The sequence below is a fragment of the Nerophis lumbriciformis genome, linkage group LG26 (assembly GCF_033978685.3).
Source record: "Nerophis lumbriciformis linkage group LG26, RoL_Nlum_v2.1, whole genome shotgun sequence".
NCBI classification, from domain to species: Eukaryota; Metazoa; Chordata; class Actinopteri; order Syngnathiformes; family Syngnathidae; genus Nerophis; species Nerophis lumbriciformis.
In genome coordinates, this window is record NC_084573.2 from 34435824 (window position 1) to 34461692 (window position 25869).

The following is a 25869-nucleotide window of genomic DNA, read 5'->3' on the forward strand; positions in this document are numbered from 1 at the left end:
TCAACAAAAGCACCATGAAGCACCTCCAAAACCCTCAAATCTAGACTCCAAACATCCCAGAACAAGCTAGTCAGATTACTTCTAGACCTCCACCCCAGATCACACCTCACTCCTACCCACTTCTCCAAAGTGGGCTGGCTCAGGGTGGAGGACAGAGCAAAACAACTTGCACTGAGCCTGGTCTATAAAATCCGCTACACCTCCCTGATACCGAAGTACATGTCAAACTACTTCCAAAACCACAACACCAGGGGGAGCTCCACTAACCACGTTAAACCCAGATTCCCATCTAACTAGAGATGTCCGATAATATCGGACTGCCGATATTATCGGCCGATAAATGCTTTAAAATGAAATTATCGGTATCGGTTTCAAAAAGTAAAATGTATGACATTTGTGTACACGGACGTAGGGAGAAGTACAGAGCGCCAATAAACCTTAAAGGCACATAATATCTACGGCTTTTCACACACACAAGTGAATGCAATGCATACTTGGTCAACAGCCATACAGGTCACACTGAGGGTGGCCGTATAAACAACTTTAACACTGTTACAAATATGCGCCACACTGTGAACCCACACCAAACAAGAATGACAAACAACATCCGCACCGTAACACAACATAAACACAACAGAACAAATACCCAGAAGCCCTTGCAGCACTAACTCTTCCGGGACGCTACAAAATACACCCCCTGCTACCCCCTACTCTAAACCCCGCCCACCTCAACCTCCTCATGCTCTCTCAGGGAGAGCATGTCCCAAATTCCAAGCTGCTGTTTTGAGGCATGTTTAAAAAAAATAATGCACTTTGTGACTTCAATAATAAATATGGCAGTGCCATGTTGGCATTTTTTTTCCATAACTTGAGTTGATTTATTTTGGAAAACCTTGTTACATTGTTTAATGCATCCAGCGGGGCATCACAACAAAATGAGGCATAATAATGTGTTAATTCTACGACTGTATGTATCGGTATCGGTTGATATTGGAATCGATAATTAAGAGTTGGACAATATCGGACTATCGGCAAAAAAGCCATTATCGGACATCTCTAGTCTTAACTCATTCTCCTTCTATGCCACATCAACATGGAATGTACTCCCAACAGGTGTAAAAGAAAGGGCATCTCTATCCTCCTTCAAAACCGTTGATAGTAAACACACTGATGTACAAGCTACACACTGACTACTCATAAGTATAGATAATTGTGTCTAGTTTACAGTCAAGCATGGATCATGGTATGCACGAGTGCTTACAGCAACTGGAAAGCTGCGGTTCCTTGAGGCTGCCAGCTATTTGTTGATGGTAAACATACTAATGATGTTCAAGCTGTATACCGGCTACTCTCACGTACAAATTGTGCCTTGTTTACAGACAAACATGTGATGGTATGCACGAGTGCTGCCAGCAACTAGGAGCTGCCAGCTGATGTACAAGCTGCACACGGACTACTCCTAAGTATAGGTAACTGTTTCTTGTTTATAGTCAAGCGTGTGTCATGGTATGCACGAGTGCTGCCAGCTATTTGTTGATAGTAAATATACTAATGCTGTACACAGACTACTCTAAAGTATGGATAATTGTGCCTCGTTAACAGTCAGGCATGAATCATTGTATACACGAGTGCTGCCAGCAACCGGAGAGCTGCGGTTTGTTGAGGCTGCCAGCTATTTGATGGTAAAAAAAAAAAAAAGGTACAAGCTGCACACAGACTACTCTTAAGTATAGGTAATTGTTTCTTGTTTACAGTCAAGCGTGTGTCATGGTATGCACGAGTGCTGCCAGCTATTTGTTGATACCAAATATACTAATGCTGTACACAGACTACTCTAAAGTATGGATAATTGTGCCTTGTTAACAGTCAAACATGAATCATGGTATACACGAGTGCCGCCAGTAACCACAGAAATGCGGTTTGTTGAGGCTGCCAGCTATTTGATGGTAAAAACAAATAAATACTGAGGTACAAGCTGCACACAGACTACTCTTAAGTATAGGTAATTGTTTCTTGTTTACAGTCAAGCGTGTGTCATGGTATGCACGAGTGCTGCCAGCTATTTGTTGATACCAAATATACTAATGCTGTACACAGACTCCAAAGTATGGATAATTGTGCCTTGTTAACAGTCAGGCATGAATCATGGTATACACGAGTGCTGCCAGTAACCAGAGAGCTGCGGTTTGTTGAGGCTGCCAGCTATTTGATGGTAAAAATAAAAAAATATTGAGGTACAAGCTGCACACAGACTACTCTTAAGTATAGGTAATTGTTTCTTGCTTATAGTCAAGCATGTGTCATGGTATACACGAGTGCTGCCAGCAACCGGAGAGCTGCGGTTTGGTGAGGCTGCCAGCTATTTGATGGTAAAAAAAAAATAATACTGGATGTACAAGCTGCACACAGACTACTCTTAAGTATATGTGATTGTTTCTTGTTTATAGTCAAGCGTGTGTCATGGTACGCACGAGTGCTGCCAGCTATTTGTTGATAGTAAATAAACTAATGCTGTACACAGACTACTCTAAAGTATGGATAATTGTGCCTCGTTAACAGTCAGGCATGAATCATGGTATACACGAGTGCTGCCAGCAACCGGAGAGCTGCGGTTTGTTGAGGCTGCCAGCTATTTGATGGTAAAAAAAAAAGGTACAAACTGCACACAGACTACTCTTAAGTATAGGTAATTGTTTCTTGTTTATAGTCAAGCGTGTGTCATGGTATGCACGAGTGCTGCCAGCTATTTGTTGATACCAAATATACTAATGCTGTACACAGACTACTTTTAAGTATAGGTAATTGTTTCTTGTTTACAGTCAAGCGTGTGTCATGGTATGCACGAGTGCTGCCAGCTATTTGTTGATACCAAATATACTAATGCTGTACACAGACTACTTTTAAGTATAGGTAATTGTTTCTTGTTTATAGTCAAGCGTGTGTCATGGTATGCACGAGTGCTGCCAGCTATTTGTTGATGGTAAAAAGAATCACTTGACTAAAGTACAGTGTTTTATTTTCCTATATTCAAACGCAGTGTTACTGTTCAAACCCGGTGAGGCCAAAAACAGTAAATGTTCTGCTTTGTTTTTAATGAATACTTAGACATGTTACGCTACTGTATTTCAATTTGGGGCATTGCAGTGGTACTTGGAGACAAGGTTTTCTTCTGAGGTGGTACTTGTTTGAGGTTATTTATCCTGCAGATGGAACTAAAAAGTACACAAAAGACAACGTTTGGGTCAACTGTTCCAAAACAGCCGTGTATTTTTGTCTCACAAAAGGACAAATTGGACAGCGTACACATTTCACAAAAAACAATCTGACAAGTCATATCTAAAATGATGGGGAAAAAAAAAAAAAAACCACATTATTTTCACATAACAAACGTGCCCAATGAGAGACACGGAGTAGAAGAGACGTTATAAAAGGAATACATCTTGTTTACATTGCATACACGTTGACTCGGGAGTGGAAAATTGGGAATTGCACCTTGTGACGTGACAAATGTGATGAAGATGAGGATGAAAATGGGGCTTTTGTAGGCTATTTCAAGGCCACTAAAGGACTTCAGTGCACTCAGCCGAGTGTGCGGTGACGAGTGTACTCGGAGCACACCTTCACCGTTCTGCTGATGCGATGCATGAACCTACACCACGCGGGGCAGCTTCGGTTAAAAGTTGTTTGTCCAGCTTCTGATGATTAAAAAAAAGGAAGAAATCAAACCAGCATAGAGGAAATAAAAGCAGCGTCTTCAGAAAACAATTCTAATAACTTAAATAGTTAAATTATTTGTTAGGGGAGGGCGAGTAGCCCCCGTAAAAAAAGGTCCACGGGCTAATAATGCTCTAACTTGCATGTGTGATGAGCGGTCCTGATGCGAGAAGCTTTGGCACAGCATCACCATGACAACATGCCACCACGGACGAGGGCTAAAGAGAGCAGAATGCATGACGTGACTTGACGGGATGAGGAGGCGGAGCCAAGTCTCCAACACCCGGTTATCCCAGCGCGCTTTTCACAGAGACGACTCCACCTCCCTCGCCACGCTGAGCGCCGGCTGCATCAAGGGATCGGCGGCGGCCGGCTCCTGGGCGTCCCCGGCCTCCGAGGAGAAGGTCAGCCGGATGTCGCCGCCGGCCTTCCTGTCGGAGGGCGGGTTCTGCTTGTCGGCGGCGCCGCAGCACTGCTTGGGGGCGCACTGAGTCCTGCAGGAGAGCTCGCACAAAGAGTCCTGGGACTCGGAGGTGAAGGTGACGAACTCGGGCTGGATGGTGGTGGCGTGGATGCCCTCGTTGTGGAAGAAGCCCTTGATGCGCTTGGCCACCTCCATGTAGGACGTGGGGTCGTGGCACTTGATGTGCGCCGTGGCGATGATGCGGCTGCCCGCCAGCTGCCAGACGTGCAGCTCGTGGATGGCCAGCACGCCGTCCAGGCCCAGGAGGCGCTCGTTGAGGCGGTGGATGTTGATCTGCTTGGGCACGGTCTGCAGCAGGATGAGCGCCGACTCCTTCAGCAGCGGGTAGGTGGTGTAGAGGAGGATGCACACCATGATGAGGCACAGCGTGGGGTCCAGGTACAGCACCCAGCAGGGGCCCGCCATCTTGGTGCCGGGCGGCACGGGCCCCTCCAGCAGGTCCACCAGCGTGTGGTTGACGTGGTGGTCGGCGGCGTGGCTCGGCACGCACTCGTTGACGCACGGCTCGTCTTTCTCGCACGGCTGCCACACGAAGATGAAGATCAGGGCGTTGACCACCACGATGACGGAGCCCAGGGCGTCGCCCAGCACGTGGAGGAAGACGCCGCGCATGTTGAGCTGCGAGGAGAAGTCGTTGTCCAGCTCCTCGTACGCCGAGTCGCCATTGAGCTGCACCTCCGTGGTGTCTTTACAGCTCAGGTCTGAGGATGAACACATGAACACGTCACATGTCACAATCATGTACTCATCAAAATGCAGACAAAAAGTTGAATTACAGGAATAAAGTTGGACATAAAGTACAAACCCCAAAACCAGTCAAGTTGTGTAAATAAAAACAATGATTTGCAAATCCCTTTCAACTTATATTCAATTGAATAGACTTCAAAGACAAGATATTTAACGTTCAAACTTTATTTTTTGCAAATATTAGCTCATTTGGAATGTGATGCCTGCAACACGTTTCAAAAAAGCTGGCACAAGTGGCAAAAAAAAGAGTGAGAAAGTCGAGGAATGCTCATCAAACACTTATTTGGAGCATCCCACAGGTGAACAGGCTGATTGGGTATAAAAGTAGATTCCATTCACAAACAAGGATGGGGCGAGGGTCACCACTTTGTCGACAAATGCGCGAGCAAATTGTTTAAGGACTAGAGATGCGTGGATAGGCAATTATTTCATCCGCAACCGCATCAGAAAGTCGTCAACCATCCGCAATCCACCCGATCTAACATTTGATCAGAACCGCATCCGCCCGCCATCCGCCCGTTGTTATATATCTAATATAGACGATGCAAGGCATTGGTGAGGTTATAAAGCTTTTGCCTGTTAAAGAAAGGAGACTGATCCAATGCAGCACAGACATTCGCGTGACAGCGCACACCAGTGCGCAATCATATGGGAGCCGCGCTGAGCGCACCTCCAAGCGCGTCTCGCTGCCGGCGACGGCCGGGTATGGGCCCGACGCTCCAGCGCCATCCATTTTCAGGGCTAGTTGATTCGGCAGGTGGGTTGTTACACACTCCTTAGCGGGTTCCAACTTCCATGGCCACCGTCCTAGCTGCTGTCTATATCAACCAGGGTGAGCCCCACCCCTTTCGTGAGCGCATTGCGCGCGGAGTGACCCCTGTTACGCGCCCCCGGCAACAGGGGTGGCGGGCAGGTAAGCTGCGCGGGCGGAGCGCGCGGAGTGACCCCTGTTACGAGCCCCCGGCCACGGGGGTGGCGGGCAGGTAAGCTGCTTACCTGCTGCGCGTGACGCCGGCCGCGGCGAAGGCGGACGAGGCGGGGTGTCGGTGCGGTGGTGACCCTGGACGTGCGTCGGGCCCTTCTCGCGGATCGCCTCAGCTACGGCTCCCGGTGGGGCCCTCTCGGGGGAAGGGGCCTCGGTCCCGGACCCCGGCGAGGCGTCCCTTCTCCGCTCCGTAAAAGTGTCCATCTCTTTTTTTTCTTTTCTTCTGTTGTGGCATATGCAGCAGGTGCCTGCTCGTTTTTCGTATGTGGGTAACAACATTTAACTATGTATATATATTTCCCAATTGGTTTAACTGCCACCCGCCTGAATCTATTTAAAATCAAATTGTTTTTTATTTCAACCGCCCGACCCGACCCGCCGATAAAATCTATTATTTTTTTATTTCATCTGCCCGATCCGCGGATAATCCGCGGTTGTGCCCGCAAACCGCACATCTCTATTAAGGACAACATTTCTCAAAGAAGGTTTGAATCTGGTAACAAATGAAGGAAGAATTAATTGCCAAGAAAAACAGCAGGGGGTCCATCGTCTGGCGGTGGTTTGGCTTCAAGTGGGAATATGTCGAACAGACAACCGTAATTTGTCAAGTGTGGGGCAAAAGCGCTGCTACAAAAAGTAGCATTACTGCTAATTAGGGCTGCAACTAACAACTAATTTGATAATCGATTAATCTGTCGATTATTAATTCGATTAATCGATTAATAATCGGACAAAAGAGACAAACTACATTTCTATCCTTTCCAGTATTTTATTGGGGGGAAAAACACCATACTGGCACCATACTTATTTTGATTATTGTTTCTCAGCTGTTTGTAAATGTTGCAGTTTATAAATAAAGGTTTATAAAAAAATAAAAAATAAAAATATAAAAAAATAGCCTCTGCGCATGCCCATAGCATAGATCCAACGAATCTATGACTAAATTAATCGGCAACTATTTTTATAATCGATTTTAATCGATTAGTTGCTGCTAATATGTAGCATCATTCGAAAAGTCACCCGCTAGAGAATGAAGAGTGCTTGAAACTCCGCATGTCAACATCTCCGTTCGGTGCCACACCAACAAAATGCCGAGGCAACCATTTCCACATCAACACCGTATGAAAAAAGTAGTCAACTACAGAAGGAGATAACGTCCGCAGGAACCTACCACACAGCGAAGGACATACACTATTTGATTTCCTATTATGCGGCTCATTTTTATTTGACACTTATTGAAATATCTTGTGTGACATCATGCACAAAAGTGCACCTTATTTGTTTTAAACTATTGCAGTGGTGTTCTGTACAAAAAGTGCACTTTAATTTAGTGTTGTTTTGATATGTCATCTTAGTGACATCATGCACAAAAGTGCACTAATTGTCAGTTTGTTGGTGGAGATGACGGCAGGCATTGAGCGAGAAAACATGATTTAATTAAACACTATGGGAAAAAAACAAACAAAAGGGAACAAACAAAAGGCGCGCACAAGGCGGAGAACAAACTTGGCTGTAAACTAAAATAGCACAGAGGCTAACTGTGGACAAGAAACAAAAACACTTACTGTGACACGAAGGAACTAGGACATGAGCAGAGTGAAACAAAAGTAGACGGAGCTACAACGACAAGTATTAAGACAGGTAGTGGTGACAATGACAATGACAATAATCCGGCAGTGACTGGAGGGTAGGGCAGGTATAAATAGCAGCTGGCTAATTGACACCAGGTGTGGCCAGGTGCCAATCAGCCACAGCTGAGGGGACACAGCACTCAGGGAGACAAACAGGAAACAGAACCAAAACAAGAGCGCTGACAGGAAATACTACGCACACAGAGGAAAAACTAAAACACAACCTGACACTAATAGCTTGTTATAAAATGTCTCTGACAATCTTGCACTTTGTTTGGAAATGACATGAATGTTTGTGCCACTGCTTAATAACTGTTTAATAAATACACTTTTAGTTGTGATTTCCCTCTCTGCATGAAAGTTTAAAAGTAGCATATATTAATGCAGTATGAAGAAGAATGTTTTAATGTAGACACATAGAATCATCATACTGCTGTGATTATATGCATCAAGTGTTCATTCAAGGCTAAGGCAAAATATCCACATATATATGGTGTATCGTGACATGGCCTAAAAATATCCACATATTAAAAAAAGGCCATATCGCTCAGCCCTAGTTGTGGACGCATGGATTGTTCTTGCTGGTTTTGGCTTCATAGTTGAGTTGCTGTTTCAAGTGGCCGTATCGACATTGTTTAATCCAGTGCGGGCGGCTGAGTGTGTCGGGGATGAATGAGCGGTTTTGGGGGACATTATTTTCCTTCTCCTCACAATGATAATATGAATAATACTTGTTGAATGTTTTTAATCCAAAAATGTATTCTTGAATTCAAAAAAAGTTGCAAAATTTAAACAGATTCACAAAAATTATGAGTAGACTGAGAATCTAAATACCGTATTTTTCGGAGTATAAGTCGCACCGGAGTATAAGTCGCACCTGCCGAAAATGCATAATAAAGAAGGAAAAAAACATATTAAGTCGCACTGGAGTCCGGCAAAACTATGAAAAAAACTGCGACTTATAGTCCGAAAAATACGGTTATTGGAATAACATTGAAACAAAATGGTAATTTTACAAAAACGTGTCTTAGTTTTACACAAACATTACGAAAAACGGTCATCAGTAATGACCGTCTTTCGTAACATTTGTGTAAAACTAAGACATCAGGTTGTCACAAAATACTGTAAATTTACCAATATAATTGTACCGTATTTTTCGGAGTATAAGTCGCACCGGAGTATAAGTCGCACCTGCCGAAAATGCATAATAAAAAGGAAAAAAAACATATATAAGTCGCACTGGAGCCCGGCCAAACTATGAAAAAAACTGCGACTTATAGTCCGAAAAATACGGTAATTGGAATAACATTGAAACAAAATGGTAATTTTACAAAAACGTGTCTTAGTTTTACACAAACATTACGAAAAACGGTCATTAGTAATGACCGTCTTTCGTAACATTTGTGAAAAACTAAGACATCGGGTTGTAACAAAATACTGTAAATTTACCGATATAATTGTACCGTATTTTTCGGAGTATAAGTCGCACCGGAGTATAAGTCGCACCTGCCGAAAATGCATAATAAAAAGGAAAAAAAACATATATAAGTCGCACTGGAGCCCGGCCAAACTATGAAAAAAACTGCGACTTATAGTCCGAAAAATACGGTAATTGGAATAACATTGAAACAAAATGGTAATTTTACAAAAATGTGTCTTAGTTTTACACAAACATTACGAAAAACGGTCATTAGTAATGACCGTCTTTCGTAACATTTGTGAAAAACTAAGACATCGGGTTGTCACAAAATACTGTAAATTTACCAATATAATTGTAGCGTATTTTTCGGAGTATAAGTCGCGCCAGAGTATAAGTCGCACCTGCCGAAAATGCATAATAAAAAGGAAAAAAACATATATAAGTCGCACTGGAGCCCGGCCAAACTATGAAAAAAACTGCGACTTATAGTCCGAAAAATACGGTAATTGGAATAACATTGAAACAAAATGGTAATTTTACAAAAACGTGTCTTAGTTTTACACAAACATTACGAAAAACGGTCATTAGTAATGACCGTCTTTCGTAACATTTGTGAAAAACTAAGACATCGGGTTGTCACAAAATACTGTAAATTTACCAATATAATTGTACCGTATTTTTCGGAGTATAAGTCGCACCGGAGTATAAGTCGCACCTGCCGAAAATGCATAATAAAAAAGTAAAAAAACATATATGTCGCACTGGAGCCCGGCCAAACTATGAAAAAAACTACGACTTATAGTCCGAAAAATACGGTAATTGGAATAACATTGAAACAAAGTGGTAATTTTACAAAAACGTGTCTTAGTTTTACACAAACATTAGGAAAAACGGTCATCAGTAATGACCGTCTTTCGTAACATTTGTGAAAAACTAAGACATCGGGTTGTCACAAAATACTGTAAATTTACCAATATAATTGTACCGTATTTTTCGGAGTATAAGTCGCACCGGAGTATAAGTCGCACCGGAATATAAGTCGCACCTGCCGAAAATGCATAATAAAAAGGAAAAAAAACATATATAAGTCGCACTGGAGCCCGGCCAAACTATGAAAAAAACTGCGACTTATAGTCCGAAAAATACGGTAATTGGAATAACATTGAAACAAAATGGTAATTTTACAAAAACGTGTCTTAGTTTTACACAAACATTACGAAAAACGGTCATTAGTAATGACCGTCTTTCGTAACATTTGTGAAAAACTAAGACATCGGGTTGTAACAAAATACTGTAAATTTACCGATATAATTGTACCGTATTTTTCGGAGTATAAGTCGCACCTGCCGAAAATGCATAATAAAAAGGAAAAAAACATATATAAGTCGCACTGGAGCCCGGCCAAACTATGAAAAAAACTGCGACTTATAGTCCGAAAAATACGGTAATTGGAATAACATTGAAACAAAATGGTAATTTTACAAAAACGTGTCTTAGTTTTACACAAACATTACGAAAAACGGTCATTAGTAATGACCGTCTTTCGTAACATTTGTGAAAAACTAAGACATCGGGTTGTCACAAAATACTGTAAATTTACCAATATAATTGTAATTGGAATAACGTTGAAACAAAATGGTATTTTTACAAAAACGTGTCTTAGTTTTACACAAACGTTACGAAAAACAGTCATCAGTAATGACCGTCTTTCGTAACATTTGTGAAAAACTAAGACATCGGGTTGTCACAAAATACTGTAAATTTACCAATATAATTGTACCATATTTTTCGGAGTATAAGTCGCACCAGAGTATAAGTCGCACCTGCCGAAAATGCATAATAAAAAGGAAAAAAAACATATATAAGTCGCACTGGAGCCCGGCCAAACTATGAAAAAAACTGCGACTTGTAGTCCGAAAAATACGGTAATTGGAATAACATTGAAACAAAATGGTAATTTTACAAAAACGTGTCTTAGTTTTACACAAACATTACGAAAAACGGTCATCAGTAATGACCGTCTTTCGTAACATTTGTGTAAAACTAAGACATCGGGTTGTCACAAAATACTGTAAATTTACCAATATAATTGTACCGTATTTTTCGGAGTATAAGTCGCACCTGCCGAAAATGCATAATAAAAAAGTAAAAAAACATATATAAGTCGCACTGGAGCCCGGCCAAACTATGAAAAAAACTGCGCCTTATAGTCCGAAAAATACGGTAAATAAAAATTGCAAATTGTAGAGCTGTAAATCTTTCGCCACCACACGATTCGATTTAAGTTGATTCTTGAGGGGTAACGATTCGATTCAGAATCGATTATTGATCCAAAACAACTGTCGATTTAAAATCAATACTGTTTTAACAACACTGTGTGCGAGTTCAATGATTAACTCCAGCTATCATAAAATAGACAAATAGCTCTGATAATGTTTATATCACCTAAAAGAAAACTGTTTTTGTTTAACAAAATACTTCCCTAACAAAGTCAAATATCCAACACTTGCCTTTTTTAAAGTAAATCTGTACAGCAAAAATGAGCATCTACATTAAAGGGGAACATTTACTTCAAAAATAAACTAAAAACTTATCTATTAACCACCTATATTTAATGCCTCATGTGGGGTAGACTACTGTTGGGTTTTGCATGGTTGAATGAATGTATGTATGTATGTGTATGCTTGCTTTAGTACTATTATCTTGTGTTAATCATATAGCGTTGTTTTTTGTTTTGTTTTTTGTTGTTGTACTTGCTACCATGTTCCATCGTTTCATGTATATGCTGTTCTCTGGACCCCCTGTCAAAAGCTTCTTCTAGCTTATTTGGGGGACCCTTTCACGTACCAACATCTTTAAATTATGATATTTCACTACTATTGTATTTGTTATATGGTATTGTGAATAAACTTGAAACTTAAACTTAAACTTAAACATTATCACCAGACCTATGTAAGCGTCAATATATACCTTGATGTTGCAGAAAAAAGACCATATATTTTTTTAACCGATTTCCGAACTCTAAATGGGTGAATTTTGGCGAATTAAACGCCTTTCTAATATTCACTCTCGGAGCGATGACGTCACATCGGGAAGCAATCCGCCATTTTCTCAAACACCGAGTCAAATCAGCTCTGTTATTTTCCGTTTTTTCGACTGTTTTCCGTACCTTGGAGACATCGTGCCTCGTCGGTGTGTTGTCGGAGGGTGTAACAACACGAACAGGGACGGATTCAAGTTGCACCAGTGGCCCAAAGATGCGAAAGTGGCAAGAAATTGGACGTTTGTTCCGCACACTTTACCGACGAAAGCTATGCTACGACAGAGATGGCAAGAATGTGTGGATATCCTGCGACACTCAAAGCAGATGCATTTCCAACTGGACCGGACAGATCAGCTTTTAGGAAAAGAGAGTGGATGAGGGTATGTCTACAGAATATATTAATTGATGAAAACTGGGCTGTCTGCACTCTCAAAGTGCATGTTGTTGCCAAATGTATTTCATATGCTGTAAACCTAGTTCATAGTTGTTAGTTTCCTTTAATGCCAAACAAACACATACCAATCGTTGGTTAGAAGGCGATCGCCGAATTCGTCCTCGCTTTCTCCCGTGTCGCTGGCTGTCGTGTCGTTTTCGTCGGTTCAAACCGATATGGCTCAATAGCTTCAGTTTCTTCTTCAATTTGGTTTTCGCTACCTGCCTCCACACTACAACCATCAGTTTCAATACATGCGTAATCTGTTGAATCGCTTAAGCCGCTGAAATCCGAGTCTGAATCCGAGCTAATGTCGCTATAAACTTGCTGTTCTATCCGCCATGTTTGTTTGTGTTGGCATCACTATGTGACGTCACAGGAAAATGGACTGGTGTATATAACGATGGTTAAAATCAGGCACTTTGAAGCTTTTTTTAGGGATATTGCGTGATGGGTAAAATTTTGAAAAAAACTTCGAAAAATAAAATAAGCCACTGGGAACTGATTTTTAATGGTTTTAACCCTTCTGAAATTGTGATAATGTTCCCCTTTAACAATATGATATACGAGAATTAGGGATGTCCGATAATGGCTTTTTGCCGATATCCGATATTCCCATATTGTCCAACTCTTTAATTACCGATACTGATATCAACCGATACCGATATATACAGTCGTGGAATTAACACATTATTATGCCTAATTTGGACAACCAGGTATGGTGAAGATAAGGTCCTTTTTAAAAAAATAAAATAAAATAAAATAAAATAAGATAAATAAATTAAAAACATTTTCTTGAATAAAAAAGAAAGTAAAACAATATAAAAACAGTTACATAGAAACTAGTAATTAATGAAAATGAGTAAAATTGACTGTTATAGGTTAGTACTATTAGTGGACCAGCAGCACGCACAATCATGTGTGCTTACGGACTGTATCCCTTGCAGACTGTATTGATATATAATGTAGGAACCAGAATATTAATAACAGAAAGAAACAACCCTTTTGTGTAAATGAGTGTGAATGGGGGAGGGAGGTTTTTTGGGTTGGTGCACTAATTGTAAGTGTATCTTGTGTTTTTTATGTTGATTTATTTAAAAAAAATTAAAAAAAAATTAAATAAAAAACGATACCGATAATAAAAAAAAAACTGATACCGATAATTTCCGATATTACATTTTAAAGCAGACATCTCTAACGGGAATACATTTGTAAGATTTCATAACTGCTGAGAAAGAAGCCTTAATTACAGCAAAGAAGAAGAAGCATGAAATAAAATACTAAACGTTGCCCAATTGGCAGCCAATAGAATGACATTGTTGATAGAGTGTAATCATATCATGCTTTTTCCCATGTTAACTGGATAAATATTGGCTTTTAAGGGCAACCAGTGTGTTTCTTGATAAATAAATTAAAAACATCTTCTTGAATAAAAAAAGAAAGTAAAACAATATAAAAACAGTTACATAGAAACTAGTAATTAATGAAAATGAGTCAAATTAACTGTTAAAGGGGAACATTATCACAATTTCAGAATGGTTAAAACCATTACAAATTATATTTTTCGAAGTTTTTTTCAAAATTTTACCCATCACGCAATATCCCTAAAAAAAGCTTCAAAGTGCCTGATTTTAACCATCGTTATATACACCCGTCCATTTTCCTGTGACGTCACATAGTGATGCCAACACAAACAAACATGGCGGATAGAACAGCAAGCTATAGCGACATTAGCTCGGATTCAGACTCGGATTTCAGCGGCTTAAGCGATTCAACAGATTACGCATGTATTGAAACGGATGGTTGTAGTGTGGAGGCAGGTAGCGAAAACGAAAATGAAGAAGAAACTGAAGCTATTGAGCCATATCGGTTTGAACCGTATGCAAGCAAAACTGACGAAAACGACATGACAGCGACACGGGAGAAAAGCGAGGACGAATTCGGCGATCGCCTTCTAACCAACGATTGGTATGTGTTTGTTTGGCATTAAAGGAAACTAACAACTATGAACTAGGTTTACAGCATATGAAATACATTTGGCAACAACATGCACTTTGAGAGTGCAGACAGCCCAATTTTCATCAATTAATATATTCTGTAGACATACCCTCATCCGCTCTCTTTTCCTAAAAGCTGATCTGTCCAGTTTTGGAGTTGATGTCAGCAGGCCAGGGAAGCTAGGGTCGATAGGGGGTTTAGCTCGCTCGTTCGTCTGCGGGAACAAACTGCCGCCATTGCTTGCCGTGCTACCGAGGTCCTTTGTCCCTGAATTGCTCACACACTCCGGCAGATTCAATGGGGGTCTGGAGGCAGATTTCTTTGACTTTATCGTTGGAAATGCATCTGCTTTGAGTGTCGCAGGATATCCACACATTCTTGCCACCTCTGTCGTAGCATAGCTTTCGTCGGTAAAGTGTGCGGAACAAAAGTCCAATTTCTTGCCACTTTCGCATATTTGGGCCACTGGTGCAACTTGAATCCGTCCCTGTTCGTGTTGTTACACCCTCCGACAACACACCGACGAGGCACGATGTCTCCAAGGTACGGAAAACAGTCGAAAAAAACGGAAAATAACAGAGCTGATTTGACTCGGTCCCGATGTGACGCCACCATTTGAGAGCGAATAATAGAAAGGCGTTTAATTTGCCAAAATTCACCCATTTAGAGTTCGGAAATCGGTTAAAAAAATATATGGTCTTTTTTCTGCAACATCAAGGTATATATTGACGCTTACATAGGTCTGGTGATAATGTTCCGCTTTAAAGGTTAGTACTATTAGTGGACCAGCAGAATTGTTTTACTTTCTTTTTTTATTCAAGAAAATGTTTTTAATTTATTTATCAAGAAACACACTGGTTACCCTTAAAAGCCAATATGTATCCAGTTAACATGGGAAAAAGCATTATATGAATTACAAATGTATTTTCATTAGAGATGTCCTAATAATGTGTTTACCAAGAAAAATTCCTAGTTTGTGAACCCGTTCTCAAACAATGGCAATAAAACGATTCTGATTCTGATTTTAGAGGCCTCAAGAGTGAGTGGTTCTTGTAATGATACACTCAATTTTGGCTCGAGACGCAATTAACAAACAATTGAGGCGTGGATTATTTGAAAGCAAAGTAGCGGCAACACTGAATTTTATAATAGGGCCGATGTAATCATTGATGTGGGTGTGTGAGGACACGGTGACCTAACGACTTGCCTCAATGCTGGTTCGTTCATCAGCTAGATAATAGTGTGGCTGTGATACCACAATTACACTGATGGATGCTCCAGTATCAGCCAGCAGGACATGGAGGATGGGTGCTAAACCAGTCTCCATTTATTAGAAATGTCAAGGCCTAACTGTGTGTGTGTGTGTGCGTGTGAAAAGGGGGGCTGGGGGTGGGGGCCTAGGAATGGATTTAACCCTTCAGGGCCTGAGTAAAGGCAAATGACGCCCTCAAACCAGCACATTTAGTTTGCACGTGAGCCCTCAATAGGAAGCAAACAGAGAAGAATGCACTGAGTCAGGCTGTACTGTTATGCAATGTGGACTGCTGACTGTGGAGATAGTGTGGACCCAGCACTCAATGTACTCTTGCTCCTTTAAAGAAAAGTGACTTTCACCACAATAAAAGCAGTCATATTACAAAGAAAAAACACTTTCATCAGAATAAAGTCACTTGGGTAAAGGGTCATTGAAGAAAAATAAAGTTGAGATCTTATACAAATGAAATTGTACATTTTCTATATGACCAGACAAATCATATTCCGGGTAAAAAGTGTTATTTTTTTATTTATTTTTTCAAATCGGGATGTCACAAAATACTGTAAATTTACCAATATAATTGGAATTGGAATAACGTTGAAACAAAATGGTATTTTTGCAAAAACGTGTCTTAGTTTTACACAAACATTACGAAAAAACGGTCATCAGTAATGACCGTCTTTCGTAACATTTGTGTAAAACTAAGACATCGGGTTGTCACAAAATACTGTAAATTTACCAATATAATTGTTATTGGAATAACGTTGAAACAAAACGGTAATTTTACAAAAACGTGTCTTAGTTTTACACAAACATTATGAAAAACGGTCATCAGTAATGACCGTCTTTCGCAACATTTGTGTAAAACTAAGACATCGGGTTGTCACAAAATACTGTAAATTTACCAATATAATTGTACCGTATTTTTCGGAGTATAAGTCGCACCGGAGTATAAGTCGCACCTGCCGAAAATGCATAATAAAAAGTAAAAAAACATATATAAGTCGCACTGGAGCCCGGCCAAACTATGAAAAAACTGCGACTTATAGTCCGAAAAATACGGTAATTGGAATAACGTTGAAACAAAATGGTAATTTTACAAAAACGTGTCTTAGTTTTACACAAACATTACGAAAAACGGTCATCAGTGATGACCGTCTTTCGTAACATTTGTGTAAAACTAAGACATCGGGATGTCACAAAATACTGTAAATTTACCAATATAATTGTAATAACATTGAAACAAAATGGTAATTTTACAAAAACGTGTCTTAGTTTTACACAAACATTACGAAAAACGGTCATCAGTAATGACCGTCTTTCGTAACATTTGTGTAAAACTAAGACATCAGGTTGTCACAAAATACTGTAAATTTACCAATATAATTGTACCGTATTTTTCGGAGTATAAGTCGCACCGGAGTATAAGTCGCACCTGCCGAAAATGCATAATAAAAAGTAAAAAAACATATATAAGTCGCACTGGAGCCCGGCCAAACTATGAAAAAAACTGCGACTTATAGTCAGAAAAATACGGTAATTGGAATAACGTTGAAACAAAATGGTAATTTTACAAAAACATGTCTTAGTTTTACACAAACATTACGAAAAACAGTCATCAGTAATGACCGTCTTTCTTAACATTTGTGTAAAACTAAGACATCGGGATGTCACAAAATACTGTAAATTTACCAATATAATTGTAATAACATTGAAACAAAATGGTAATTTTACAAAAACGTGTCTTAGTTTTACACAAACATTACGAAAAACGGTCATCAGTAATGACCGTCTTTCGTAACATTTGTGTAAAACTAAGACATCGGGTTGTCACAAAATACTGTAAATTTACCAATATAATTGTACCGTATTTTTCGGAGTATAAGTCGCACCGGAGTATAAGTCGCACCTGCCGAAAATGCATAATAAAAAGTAAAAAAACATATATAAGTCGCACTGGAGCCCGGCCAAACTATGAAAAAACTGCGACTTATAGTCCGAAAAATACGGTAATTGGAATAACGTTGAAACAAAATGGTAATTTTACAAAAACGTGTCTTAGTTTTACACAAACATTACGAAAAACGGTCATCAGTGATGACCGTCTTTCGTAACATTTGTGTAAAACTAAGACATCGGGATGTCACAAAATACTGTAAATTTACCAATATAATTGTAATAACATTGAAACAAAATGGTAATTTTACAAAAACGTGTCTTAGTTTTACACAAACATTACGAAAAACGGTCATCAGTAATGACCGTCTTTCGTAACATTTGTGTAAAACTAAGACATCAGGTTGTCACAAAATACTGTAAATTTACCAATATAATTGTACCGTATTTTTCGGAGTATAAGTCGCACCGGAGTATAAGTCGCACCTGCCGAAAATGCATAATAAAAAGTAAAAAAACATATATAAGTCGCACTGGAGCCCGGCCAAACTATGAAAAAAACTGCGACTTATAGTCAGAAAAATACGGTAATTGGAATAACGTTGAAACAAAATGGTAATTTTACAAAAACATGTCTTAGTTTTACACAAACATTACGAAAAACAGTCATCAGTAATGACCGTCTTTCTTAACATTTGTGTAAAACTAAGACATCGGGATGTCACAAAATACTGTAAATTTACCAATATAATTGTAATAACATTGAAACAAAATGGTAATTTTACAAAAACGTGTCTTAGTTTTACACAAACATTACGAAAAACGGTCATCAGTAATGACCGTCTTTCGTAACATTTGTGTAAAACTAAGACATCGGGTTGTCACAAAATACTGTAAATTTACCAATATAATTGTACCGTATTTTTCGGAGTATAAGTCGCACCGGAGTATAAGTCGCACCTGCCGAAAATGCATAATAAAAAGTAAAAAAACATATATAAGTCGCACTGGAGCCCGGCCAAACTATGAAAAAACTGCGACTTATAGTCCGAAAAATACGGTAATTGGAATAACGTTGAAACAAAATGGTAATTTTACAAAAACGTGTCTTAGTTTTACACAAACATTACGAAAAACGGTCATCAGTGATGACCGTCTTTCGTAACATTTGTGTAAAACTAAGACATCGGGATGTCACAAAATACTGTAAATTTACCAATATAATTGTAATAACATTGAAACAAAATGGTAATTTTACAAAAACGTGTCTTAGTTTTACACAAACATTACGAAAAACGGTCATCAGTAATGACCGTCTTTCGTAACATTTGTGTAAAACTAAGACATCAGGTTGTCACAAAATACTGTAAATTTACCAATATAATTGTACCGTATTTTTCGGAGTATAAGTCGCACCGGAGTATAAGTCGCACCTGCCGAAAATGCATAATAAAAAGTAAAAAAACATATATAAGTCGCACTGGAGCCCGGCCAAACTATGAAAAAAACTGCGACTTATAGTCAGAAAAATACGGTAATTGGAATAACGTTGAAACAAAATGGTAATTTTACAAAAACATGTCTTAGTTTTACACAAACATTACGAAAAACAGTCATCAGTAATGACCGTCTTTCTTAACATTTGTGTAAAACTAAGACATCGAGTTGTCACAAAATACTGTAAATTTACCAATATAATTGTAACAACATTGAAACAAAATGGTAATTTTACAAAAACGTGTCTTAGTTTTACACAAACATTACGAAAAACGGTCATCAGTAACGACCATCTTTCGTAACATTTGTGTAAAACTAAGACATCGGGTTGTCACAAAATACTGTAAATTTACCGATATAATTGTAATTGGAATAACGTTGAAACAAAATGGTATTTTTACAAAAACGTGTCTTAGTTTTACACAAACATTACGAAAAACGGTCATCAGTAATGACCGTCTTTCGTAACATTTGTGTAAAACTAAGACATCAGGTTGTCACAAAATACTGTAAATTTACCAATATAATTGTACCGTATTTTTCGGAGTATAAGTCGCACCAGAGTATAAGTCGCACCTGCCGAAAATGCATAATAAAAAGTAAAAAAACATATATAAGTCGCACTGGAGCCCGGCCAAACTATGAAAAAAACTGCGACTTATAGTCCGAAAAATACGGTAAATGGAATAACGTTGAAACAAAATGGTAATTTTACAAAAACGTGTCTTGGTTTTACACAAACATTACGAAAAACGGTCATTATTGATGACCGTTTTTCATAACATTTGTGTAAAACTAAGATATCGGGTTGTCACAAAATACTGTAAATTTACCAATATAATTGTAATTGGAATAACGTTGAAACAAAACGGTAATTTTAGAAAAACGTGTCTTAGTTTTACACAAACCTTACGAAAAACGGTCATCAGTAATGACCGTCTTTCGTAACATTTGTGTAAAACTAAGACATTGGGTTGTCACAAAATACTGTAAATTTACCAATATAATTGTACCGTATTTTACGGAGTATAAGTCGCACCTGCCGAAAACGCATAATAAAAAAGTAAAAAAAACATATATAGGTTGCACTGGAGCCCAGCCAAACCATGAAAAAAACTGCGACTTATAGTCCGAAAAATACGGTAATTGGAATAACGTTGAAACAAAAAGGTAATCTTACAAAAACGTGTCTTAGTTTTACACAAACGTTACGAAAAACGGTCATCAGTAATGACCGTCTTTCGTAACATTTGTGTAAAACTAAGACATCGGGTTGTCACAAAATACTGTAAATTTACCAATATAATTGTAATTGGAATAACGTTGAAACAAAATGCTAATTTTACAAAAACGTGTCTTAGTTTTACACAAACATTACGAAAAACGGTCATCGGTAATGACCGTCTTTCGTAACATTTGTGTAAAACTAAGACATCGGGTTGTCACAAAATACTGTAAATTTACCAATATAATTGTAATAACATTGAAACAAAATGGTAATTTTACAAAAACGTGTCTTAGTTTTACACAAACATTACGAAAAACGGTCATCAGTAATGACCGTCTTTCATAACATTTGTGTAAAACTAAGACATCGGGTTGTCACAAAATACTGTAAATTTACCAATATAATTGTAATTGGAATAACGTTGAAACAAAATGGTAATTTTACAAAAACGTGTCTTAGTTTTACACAAACATTACGAAAAACGGTCATCAGTAATGACCGTCTTTCGTAACATTTGTGTAAAACTAAGACATCGGGATGTCACAAAATACTGTAAATTTACCAATATAATTGTAATTGGAATAACGTTGAAACAAAATGGTAATTTTACAAAAACGTGTCTTAGTTTTACACAAACATTAGGAAAAACGGTCATCAGTAATGACCGTCTTTTGTAACATTTGTGTAAAACTAAGACATCGGGTTGTCACAAAATACTGTAAATTTACCAATATAATTGTAATTGGAATAACGTTGAAACAAAATGGTAATTTTACAAAAACGTGTCTTAGTTTTACACAAACATTACGAAAAACGGTCATCGGTAATGACCGTCTTTCGTAACATTTGTGTAAAACTAAAACATCGGGATGTCACAAAATACTGTAAATTTACCAATATAATTGTAATTGGAATAACGTTGAAACAAAATGGTAATTTTACAAAAACGTGCCTTAGTTTTACACAAACATTAGGAAAAACGGTCATCAGTAATGACCGTCTTTTGTAACATTTGTGTAAAACTAAGACATCGGGTTGTCACAAAATACTGTAAATTTACCAATATAATTGTAATTGGAATAACGTTGAAACAAAATGGTAATTTTACAAAAACGTGTCTTAGTTTTACACAAACATTACGAAAAACGGTCATCATTAATGACCGTCTTTCGTAACATTTGTGTAAAACTAAGACATCGGGTTGTCACAAAATACTGTAAATTTACCAATATAATTGTAATAACGTTGAAACAAAATGGTAATTTTTCTGTTTGTCTTAGTTTTACCGAAATTTGTAGTATCGCCCAAAACTCATGCAAAGTATCTAAACCAGGGGTGTCAAACTCATTTTAGATGGGGGGGCCACATGGAGAAAAATCTACTCCCGAGTGGGCCGGGACTGGTAAAACCACGGCACAATAACTTAAAAATAAAAACAATTTTAGATAGTTTTCTTTGTTTACAAATAGAACAAGCACAAATGTACAAATCGTAATGTTGTTAGGTTTTTTTTACACTTACATGTTGTGGTTAGTAATTTATTTGTCGTGATTTATATTTTCTGAATAAATGATGTGATAATGTTCATCAGTCAAGTCATTGGTGTTGATTTTCAATCTATCAAGATAAAAAAATGATATCAAAATCAAATTACAGGATGTTATTTAAGTAGTTTGATAATTTCCCTCGACCGATGTACTAACATGTGGTTTATTTTGTACATATGTAGCATCATCTACAAAGATACAAAGAATTGCTATTGCGACACCCAGTGGACACATTTGGAACAGCAGTTTCTTTCATTCAAAAATTTCAGGTATATTTTTATACTTAGCAAACTCACCCCCCGGGCCGAATAAAACCTGTCTGCGGGTTTAATCCGGACCTCGAGCCGTACGTTTGACACCCCTGATCTAAACAGAAGTATGACTGCTTAGTACATTTTAACAGAAGAGTTGTTAGAACCATGTTACAACATACAGTAACCAGATATTAACAGTAAATAAGAAAGCAGATTAATAATAGTTTTGAGAAAATAATACAACCGAAAATTATGCAAATGTTACGACAAACATCTTTTTAACACACTTTTAAATATATATATTTGGATACCAAGTAAGATATTGTGATACACATCGTTATTGCAGGATGCTGCAATATATATCGCGATATAGATTCAAGGCTGGGGTTTCAAACCTACGGCCCGCGAACAGGTTTTATCCAGCCCGCGTGATGAGTTTGCCAAGTGCCAAAATGAGCTCCTTTTGTTGTTTTTTTACGAAAGAAACTGCTGTTCTAAATGTGCCCACTGGATGTCACAATAGTGATTCTGTTAGGCAAGCAAACGGTTTATACCGAGCCAAACAAGACGTAGACAGTAAAGGATGACTGTGGCTCCTCCTCCTCTACCCACATGAAACTTAAAATCTGCTGTTTTATGTCTTCTGCTTCGAACACGTCATCATTTGGAACCCTCCATGCCCCAAAATGTCTGTCGAACGCGAGAAAAGTGAACTTTTGAAGAGTTTTTACCTCCGTTTCTTACGGTTTGTTGAGTTAGCTCCGGATTGATACGTGGACATGACCAAGGAGGTGTTTGAAACCTAGAAGAGTTTATTTACAAGTTGTGTTTTTAAATTCTGATTTACATTTCGACAGTCACATCAAATCAGTAACAAAATAGGCCTACTATCACCTCAAAAATGTAACAAGACTTAGAGGGCTCATGTCAGCTCAAGACTTGTACATGCCTTATTTTACCAATAGGCTAGACTATTGTAACGGTCTCCTTGCAGGTCTTCCCAAAAAAACTGTCAGGCAGCTAAAGCTTGTTCAGAACGCTGCTGCTAGAGTTCTAACAGAGACCAAAAAATGTGAGCACAATACACCAATTCTTAAATCCTTACATTGGCTCCCTGTACATCAGAGAATTGATTTCAAAATCCTCCTACATGGTCTAGGGCCAAAGTATATCACTGATATGCTCCCACTATATAAGCCAGTGTTTCTCAAAGTGTGGGGCGCGCCCCACTGGTGGGGAATAGAGACATGACAGGTGGGGCGCGAGGAACGGGAGGAAATTTCACTTTAATTTTTTTTTTTTTATTATTATGCTTTCATTTTCTATACACACTGTAAATCACTTTGTGATTCTGTCTGTGAAATCCGCTATATAAATAATTGTAAATTACTTATTTTTCCTGTAGGCTTTAAATTTCTAGGTAGGAGCGAAAGTTTGTCAGACATAGCAACAGTAACTAATGGGGGCGGGGCTAAGCGGAACAAACTTGACGAGACAAGCGCAGCAAAATGAAAAGCTGTCTGTCCCACTGTCAAACGACACAGTTGCGAGACGTATATGCGACATTACAAGTGCTCTTAAGGAACAACTCGTAGACAAATTAAAAGAAAGTCGTTTTGCTTTATAAGTGGACGAAGCTATTGACAGCAATAAAGACTGCCTGTTCATCGCATACGTCCGCTTTGTGAATGGCGAGTCACTGTGCGAGGATTTGCTGTTTTGCAAATACATAAAAAATAGAGCCACTGCTGATGAGCTGTTCAAGATAATGGACAGTTTCCTCAAAGAACATGACCTTAAATGGGAAAACTGTGTGGGCTTTTGCTGTGATGGCGCACAGACCATGGCAGGGTGAAGAAACGGGCTGCAGGCTCTAATAAAGAGGGTTGGACACACTGTGTCATTCACCGGGAAGCACTCGCGTCAAGGCAGGTCAGCCCCCAACTCAATGAGGTTTTAACAGATGTTGTGAGCGCGGTCAATTTGATCAAAACACGACCACTGAGCATACTTGCCAACCTTGAGACCTCCAATTTCGGGAGGTGGGGGGTGGGTGCGGGGGGCGTGGTTGGGGCGGGGGCGTGGTTAAGAGGGGAGGAGTATATTTACAGCTAGAATTCACCAAGTCAAGTATTTCATATATATATATTAATATATATATATATATATATATATATATATATATATATATATATATATATATATATATATATATAATACATATATATATAAATAAAAGAAATACTTGAATTTCAGTGTTCATTATTTACACATATACACACACATAAAACTCATCTACTCATTGTTGAGTTAAGGGTTGAATTGTCCATCCTTGTTCTATTCTCTGTCCCTATTTTTCTAACCATGCTGAACACCCTCTCTGATGATGCATTGCTGTGTGGCACGCACAAAAGTGCTTTCATCAAATGCACTAGATGGCAGTATTGTCCTGTTTAAGAGTGTCACAACATTGCTGTTTACGGCAGACAGACTGCTTTACTGTAGACGTTCTTTATATTGTGGGAAAGCGGACTCAGGTCCGCATGGAGCTGGAGGGGTGTGGCCTCCAGCTCCGCCTGAATTTCGGGAGATTTTCGGGAGAAAATTTGTCCCGGGAGGTTTTCGGGAGAGGCGCTGAATTTCGGGAGTCTCCCGGAAAATCCGGGAGGGTTGGCAAGTATGCCACTGAGGGGCAAAAGTGGCAAAAGTGCTGTCACTTGCCCTGTCCTCTACCCACATGAAACTTAAAATCTGCTGTTTTATGTCTTCTGCTTCGAACACGTCATCATTTGGAACCCTCGATGCCCCAAAATGTCTGTCGAACGCGAGAAAAGTGAACTTTTGAAGAGTTTTGTTTGAATGTATACAACTTGATGTTACTTGATGTTCAATAAATTTGAAAATGTTAAGCTTGGCATTAGCGTTCTGTTGTGGCGATGGGGGCAGGTGGGGCTTGAAAACTCCCCCTTGTCCAAAGTGGGGGATGACAAAAAAAGTTTGAGAACCACTGATATAAGCCCTCTAGATCACTAAGATCTCCTGAGAGCAATCTGTTAGCGGTTCCCAGAGTAAAGTCAAATCAAGGGAGAGCATCATTCAGTCACTATGCAACAAATAGCTGGAATAAACTTCCTGAAGATGTCAGACTTTCCCCAACTCTGACTATTTTTAAAACTTTTATGTTCACCTTAGCTTTCAGCGAAATCTTTTAATGTCCGCACTGTTTTTATTTTTATTGTCTGCATTTTAATTTTGCTTTTATTTTCTTTCATTTCACTTTGTTGTCTGTGAAGCACTTTGAGTTTGCCTTGTGTATGAAAAGTGCTCTACAAATAAAGTTGCCTTGCCTTTTGTTCAATCCCAGAAAGACTGCGACTTAAAAAGTTTAATCCTGGCTTTGTACATACGCCGAGACAAAGTCTAATAAGCTCATGGTGTGTTTGAAGTAGGGCTGCAACAACTAATCGATTAAAATCGATTATAAAAATAGTTGGCGATTAATTTAGCCATCGATCTATGCTATGAGCAGAGGCTACTTTTCTTTTTTAATAAACCTTTATTTATAAACTGCAACATTTACAAACAGCTGAGAAACAATAATCAAAATAAGTATGGTGCCAGTATGCTGTTTTTTCCCCCAATAAAATACTGGAAAGGATAGAAATGTAGTTTCTCTTTTATTTGATTATTAATAGATTAATCGAAGTAATAATCGACAGATTAATCGATGATCAAAT

The 25869-nt window shown here is 38.7% G+C and overlaps 1 protein-coding gene across 1 annotated transcript in view; it reads right to left on the reverse strand.

Annotated features, from left to right (window-relative positions):
• Nucleotides 1–3023: 3023 nt before the first annotated feature.
• slc30a1a (solute carrier family 30 member 1a) overlaps nucleotides 3024–25869 on the reverse strand; it is a 33319-nt gene continuing 10473 nt past the window's right edge. Inside the window, exon 2 of the mRNA XM_061986997.2 lies at nucleotides 3024–4899. Coding sequence (XP_061842981.1) covers nucleotides 4019–4899 — 881 coding nt within the window. The 3' untranslated portion in view covers nucleotides 3024–4018. The remainder of the gene's footprint in view (nucleotides 4900–25869) is intronic.